We start from the raw sequence: 6,785 nt of genomic DNA on the forward strand, positions 1-6,785 counted from the left end.
AAGATCCTTATTTCAGTCGAAAAATTGTGCATTTTCAAAGATCATTTAAAATTAACTTTGACAAAATGTTGTAACCACACTCTTTGAAAACTCTGTGTTTAAAATCTCCGGAAAATTCTCGGTAGGAGCCTTTGCGTTCGTATTTTAAAAGCTCTCCGTTCGTGCACAAGTGCACCGTCACATCAATTAGTGCAATTTGTGGTGCAGATTGGATTGACTTGCTTTTGAAAATCTACTTTTTTAATCTTCCGGGTCCAAATGAGTTTTGTAGGAACTAATTAAGAACAGAAGAAAAATCTTAAATTTCAAAACAGCATGACACACTTCCCGAAAATTTAAATGATTCAAAAACCTAGTTTCTTCATACTTTTATTTCTGTATAAATCCTATTTAACATGTACAAAATCGAATATGCTTTCATAGCTGATGGTAGGCTCATTATTTTTCAACTTGCAATGATTTCAATTTTGTATCACATGGTGTAATTAGAAGATGAGACGTCAATAATATGAAAGTTTTTATGAGAATCGAAAAATGAAATAATTAAAAGCAAAAGTAGAAAGAGATGAGGATAATAATAAAAAAGATAAGTTCACAAGAAATCTTAAAACTTGTCAAAAAAGTGCAATTGAGTCATAAAATTTACAAAAAAAATACAATCAAATTCTAAAACTTGTCATATTGGTGCAATAGAGCCTTCTATTAATTCCATCCAACTTGGCTAATTAAAAATGCTGACGTGGCCGAAAAACATGAAACATAAGACTAAAACGATGTCGTTTGGTCCAAATCTAATTTTTAATGCAAGTTTCATTTATATTAGACCAAGAAAAAGCTAAATTAAAGAAAGGGGGGATGAGAAATCACACATCGTCGTCGCCCTACCATCGCCAGCAGGCCGCCGGGTCTCTCAACTCTTTTTTTAATTATCTTATTTGTCTTATTTCATTTAAAAATAATTTGTATTAAAAATCAAATTTGTTTTATCAAACCGACGTTATCACCATATAGGATAGAGAAATAATAATAAAAAAACTACGTCAGTATTTCTCATTAGCCAAGTTGGATGGAAGTAATGAAAAGACTCGATTGCAATAATTGATAAGTTTTAGAACTTGATTGCACTTTTTCCACGTCACTTATAAAAAAAATAATTAGTGAAAAAGATTGAAAGGACGGAACGAATAGTTGAAAGGAAGCTGCTACTTGGATTAGAATTTTTATATGTCCGCCAAATTTGTGAACTGACTCGATAATTTTTGCAATGAGCCTATATGTATTGCAAAAAATTTCCTAGGGTTTTGAGCAATTTCTTTCTTTCATTGTATTTCAAATTTAAGGGTCTGTTTGTTTCGCGAGAAATAAATGATTTGAAAAATATTCTTCTGAAACTGATTACTTGTTTCGTTTACAAAATCAAATTAATAAAAAAAATTGTTATTCACGTAAATGTTAAGCCAAAAGTTGTTGTCGAAAATGAGAACATTTTTAATTAAATAATTATTTGAAGCAATACAAGCAATCATTTTTAGGAAAATATTTTTTAAATTATTCATTTTTCATGAAATAAACGAAGATAAAAACACTGATGATGGGACAAATTGGTTAGATGCAAATCCCCTAAATGTGAACGTCCGCGGTTGGCGCAGTAGATACGGATGTAAGGAGACTTTCGGCTCAAGAACTCAAAACTTGATTTTTCATATCCCCATCAAATGTATGCAAGCTACTCTAAATCAAGGTCACTTGCAGAATATAGCCCTGAACTTGACTGGTTAATTAGACTTGTAGGGTGGTACATTGCTCTCCAAGTGGAAAAATGACTAAAAATTTTCTAAACCTACTATATTTATGTCAATTCAGTTTTCAATTTATCCAATTAGCTCTAATCCTTTTGTCAATTTGCCAATTGAGTTCTTTTTACCAATTTTGATTGAAAATCACTGACGTGGACGTGATCGCCCTACATGGCATGACTGACGCTAACATGGACAATTTTTTTATTTTTTTTTTTTAATTTTATTCTTTATTTTTCTTTTTATCTTTTCCTTTTCTTTTTATTGTCACCAGGGAGCTCGCCGGTGGCGAAAGCCTCACCCCTCATCTGTGGCCAGTAAGGCCGCAAGGGCAGCGACCCTTGCCGACCATAATGAAAGGAAAAAAAAAGAGACAAAAAATCATAATTTTTTTTATTTGATTAATATTACAAAAAACATCCACATCGGCGCTAACCATGACACGTAGGACGGCCGGCGCCCATATCAGCAAATTCCGGCCAAGATTGGATGAAGAAATCAATTGGTAAATTATTTAAAGATTTAGAACTTAGTTGGCATGAGAGCAATAGATATAGAACTTTTTAATTTTTTTTCCCCGTCTTCAGATACTCGGCCCTATGCGCTCGTATCTTGCGTTACGGAAGTACCGTTAAATCTAAAGCACTCGGAATCAAAGGATCTCTCTTGTTAGTAGAATGCACAAAGTGGATTTTTTTTTTCCGAAGTACAAAGTGAATTTTACATGAACGGTGAATGACAGTCCTTGGCTTATACGTAAGTTAGTGCTGAAATTATCTGGGGGCCACGGACTCCTTTGGGACCGTTTTCCTGACTCGTAATTGCTTTTTTCCTCGCCTTCCGTCCGAATGACGCTTTCTCTCGTTTTGTTCCATCAAAAGATGATATATGTGGTTGGGTCCCTAAAGGTATTGACCAAAATGATCTTGTAAATTCAGTCACAAATTTTTTTTTAAATAAAATCGTAAACCTTTTTCTTTTATGCCAATTCAGTACATTCAGTCGGTGCTGATTTGACCAATTATTTTGTAATATTTTAATATTTTTGAATTATTTTTATTTTTTTTTTTTTGTCTTTTCTTTCTCTTTTCTAAGAAGGGAGGAAGAAAAAAAAAGTAATAAAAGTAATTCGAAAAAATGTTAAAATACAATAAAATTGTTCACGTCCGAAGCGACTGATTTGGCACAAATGCAAAAGGTTTATGACTCCATTAACAAAATAAAAAAAAATGTTTAGGAATGAATTGGCACAATTGAAGTAGATTTAAAAAAAAATTTATAGTAATTTTCTCTTATGTTTATGGTGGTTGATCAAAGTCAGGACCCGATAGAAGTCCCGCCTGTATTTCGGGTGTCGCCTGACTTGGATTTTATGTTCGAGAAAAATTCGATGAGGTCCATGGTGGGGCTTGTTCTTGGATTAAGAAGATAAAACTAATACGATAATCAGAGTTTCCAAGTTTGAGTCGGCAAGCCACACGAGTACATATAAAAATGAAATATTCCCTAGTGTGGGCTCTCGGTTCAATCGAAATGACATGTATCCTCCTTGATTTTATACTTAGAGATTCCATCAGAATGTTTTGTTTCTCTCTGTGAATTTTATTGATAAGAACAACGGGAGAGATTCTAAGTAAACGCAGTTGAGAATCTTTTGAGTGTAATTTAGGGTTGAAAGACACGAAAATATTGAGTGGTTGTAAACTCCATAATTCTATGGATTCGTCGTGATCTTCTTAGCCGTTGGTTCTCCTAGTGAAGTAGGTACCAAATCTCTTATCGGACCACGTAAGTATATCTCTGGTGTCCATATAATTCTTGTTGATTGCACTTTAATTTTGTTCTCTCGCACTTGACATTGAATTTGCCGGACCCTGTTAGCTTTCGTGTTATTTCAAACGTACAGAAATAGTTAATCCTGGCACCGGAATTAACGGGCACATGTTGATTAAAAAGACCAATATTGTTCCAAATAAGATCATCAATATAAATGGACATTGCTGTATATACATTGCTCCAATATGCCCTGAGGAAGGGAAAAAAAAATACTTAAGCAAGAACAACCATCTAATTCAACTTCTACAGATGTTTCTAGCACTAACACCCAAGCCTACACTCCCATCAATGATGACTATATCTAACTACACAAAGGATAGTAAACTTACAACAATTTACACATATACGAATTTGAGAATTTTGATTCTTCACTACTACTTCTTCTTCTTCTTCTTCTTCTTCTTCTTCTTTGGAAATCCCCTTCATATTCACATATCCGGCCACAAAAGAAAATGACCTTCATGTCACTAACTTAATCAATTCTTGCAAAATTCTACCATTCACTCTCTCTCCTTCTTTTTTTTTTTTTTTAGTTGCCATTGAAATCAGTACTACCTTGCTGCTGCCCATCCTAATTAATGAAATCACTTGATCTATAACTGCAATTTGTTCATGGATGTAGAGGCGTTGCAAGAGACAAAGCCTTGAAATGCCTTCCTTCCCCATCTAAATTTCTCGATTGCTCAATGTCTTGAGAAATGCTTCTGGCATCCATGGAAGCACCGAGGAGGCCGCGCTTGGTGAATCCAACCGAGTACAGCCCGTTCTTGCCTTTCCATCCGTTTGGGAATGGCTTCTTTGGGTACCCATCTTCCTCAGAGAACATATCTGCCTCCTATTATGGCACAAAAAGAGAAATAAATTTGTTCTTTAAGTGGTCTTTTATCATTCTTGTAAGGGGGAATAGTTCCTGGAATTTCTAGATTTTGATTTGCTATTTGTGGATATTAATCCGATTCGAGGGAAAAGAAAGGAAAAGAGAAAGACAGAGAGAGAGAGCCGGTACTGACCTTCAACCATGAGGGTACATTACTTCTATAACCCGTCGCGAGGATAATAGCATCGAAGGTCTCCGATTTCCCATCAACGAAATCCACGGCGTGGTGTCGTATTCTCTTTATTCCACGGAAAACCTACACAATTGCAGCCCGCGCCTCTTCAATGATCTTTCTTTGCGTCCCTTATCGAAAGCAGCGTTACATATTGCGAATGAATGCTGGTTACAGATACTAATTAGGACTTTTGAGGATGATAGAGATAGAAAGAAGCGGGGAATGCGACCTTAATATCTCCACTCTTGATTTTCTTGAGCGTGCCCACGTCCAACACCGGCGTCTTGCCTGACATGCTCTTGAGCTGGAGAGGGCCGACCTTCGGGCGGTTGAGGCCGTAGCTAGCGGTGTCGCCGAGGATAAAATACGACATTAGCAGCAGGAACCAATCCACTAGGCCGATGGGCAGCCACTTGAGCAACCACATGGACAAGCCAAAAGTCGACCTTCCGAGCATCTCTTGAGGCAAGACGTGCACCTGCAAACTCCAGAAAGGAAAAGTCACTAAACGAATGGTCCATAAAGACGAGATCACGTATATATTATGATGCGCTTGTGAAAAGATCTCGGGCACGGCCCCCGGATATTTACATTTATTTGACACCCTAGCTTTACTGCAACCTCTTAAAGCTGAACCCTTTTTTTTCCCTGAGCCATGCGGTCCATCTTGCGCATGCAAAACAAACTTCAAGAAAGTTTGTGAAGGCGTATTAAAACGCACTTGTTTAATGTAAGATCATACCACACTTTAAGGATCGTCTGATTGTTGAGAATTGTAGACCTCAAGATGATATGTCAGCGACTGAAAGAACACTAATTTGAAAACCTAATCTGTTTCTATCCAGAGCTTATAAATTGCAAGGATAAACAGCAATGGCTAAAGTGATGCCTCCTTTATAAATCTGCTAGGTTTCTCAATGGAACAGAGAGCCGGATCAGTGCTTACCGAATCTCTAACAGCAAGAGATGGACGAGCATTGAAATTGCAAAGATCCAAGCTCACTTCCATGCCCGAATTCCCGCATCCGATTACCAATACTTTCTTCCTGCAAAACATCTCGCCACTCTTGTAAGAGCTCGTGTGCAGAATCGGCCCTCCAAAGTCGCTCATCCCTTCGAATTGGGGCACGAGCTCCTCGGCATTTTCCCCGGTTGCCACAATGAGCCACTGGCTCGAGTATTCAGTCTCTTCACCCTTGAGGCCCAAGCTCTTGACCCGCCAGCACTGCGAACTTTGATCGAACTCCGCGCTCGTGACTGTTTGATTGAAAACCAGCCTCAGGTCGAAGCGTCTCGTGTACGAATCCAAGTAGGCGAGGAATTGTTGCTTCGTCGGGTAGGTTGGGAAGTCTTTTGGGAATGGCATGAGGGGGAGCTCGCAGAATTGCTTGGGAAGGTGAAGGCGAAGACGGTCGTAGGTCTTGTGTTGCCACAAAGAACCTATGCAATCAGTCCTTTCCAGGATCAGGCTCAGCACGCCTTGTTCTTTGAGGCAAGCGGCGGTGGCAAGCCCCGACGGACCAGCGCCGACTATGATAGGCCCAGGAACGCAGGTTGCAGGTTTCTTCCTGCTAGCTAGAAGAGGATCTTGAACTCGCTTACCTTCCACTTCTCGAAGATGGTCCATTGACATGCGAAGTGACATACCAATCAAAGGGTGTAGATATAGGAGAGATCACTACTATGCTTCAGCAATGATTGGAGGAGGAAGCGTGATGTGGGAAACTCATGCACACTCTACACTTGTAGTGAGATTAGGAGACGAAGATTTCTTTGTCGCCTAAGGCAATCGAGACATGTTATGGGGGCATTTTGTTCTTGGAATTTCTTGTTGAGTCTTATCCTCTCCTCTCAATTCAATCGAAACGTGTAAGGACCTAAGAAGCCAAGAACTAGAGAGACAGAGAGAAGTGACTGAGGATGGAGGTGAATAGGGTTTTCAACTATATAGATATACGAGTTAGGTTAGTGTTAAGTGATTCGTATAATTAGTGGGGCATCTCTCCATTGTAGCAATAACTAACATGAACCAACAACCACCATCGTCTTGAACACGGCGACACCAACAATGTAGCTAAGAGACTCTGAAAGAACAACATTC

General features: G+C 38.3%; 1 protein-coding gene across 1 annotated transcript; it reads right to left on the bottom strand.

Moving 5' to 3' along the window:
* Positions 1–3,769: 3,769 nt before the first annotated feature.
* On the bottom strand, positions 3,770–6,509 carry LOC115740654 (indole-3-pyruvate monooxygenase YUCCA2). The gene is made up of 4 exons (XM_030674190.2): positions 5,631–6,509; positions 4,914–5,162; positions 4,643–4,765; positions 3,770–4,467 (listed from the first exon to the last, which is right to left on the bottom strand). Exons 1-4 carry the CDS (start codon positions 6,327–6,329, stop codon positions 4,243–4,245), a joined length of 1,296 nt encoding a protein of 431 aa, XP_030530050.1. The 5' UTR covers positions 6,330–6,509; the 3' UTR covers positions 3,770–4,242.
* Between the last annotated feature and the right edge of the window lie 276 nt (positions 6,510–6,785).

This window comes from Rhodamnia argentea, chromosome 4 (assembly GCF_020921035.1).
Source record: "Rhodamnia argentea isolate NSW1041297 chromosome 4, ASM2092103v1, whole genome shotgun sequence".
NCBI lineage: Eukaryota > Viridiplantae > Streptophyta > Magnoliopsida > Myrtales > Myrtaceae > Rhodamnia > Rhodamnia argentea.

Bases quoted from the DNA above. Each gene is read 5' to 3' on its own strand.
- LOC115740654 (XM_030674190.2), bottom strand. From the start codon at position 6,329: ATGTCACTTCGCATGTCAATGGACCATCTTCGAGAAGTGGAAGGTAAG. The intron at 5,163-5,630 runs GTAAGCACTGAT...TGGAGTTTGCAG, and splicing joins CTCTTGCTGTTAGAGATTCG to GTGCACGTCTTGCCTCAAGA. The intron at 4,468-4,642 runs GTCAGTACCGGC...GTGCCATAATAG, and splicing joins ATGTACCCTCATGGTTGAAG to GAGGCAGATATGTTCTCTGA.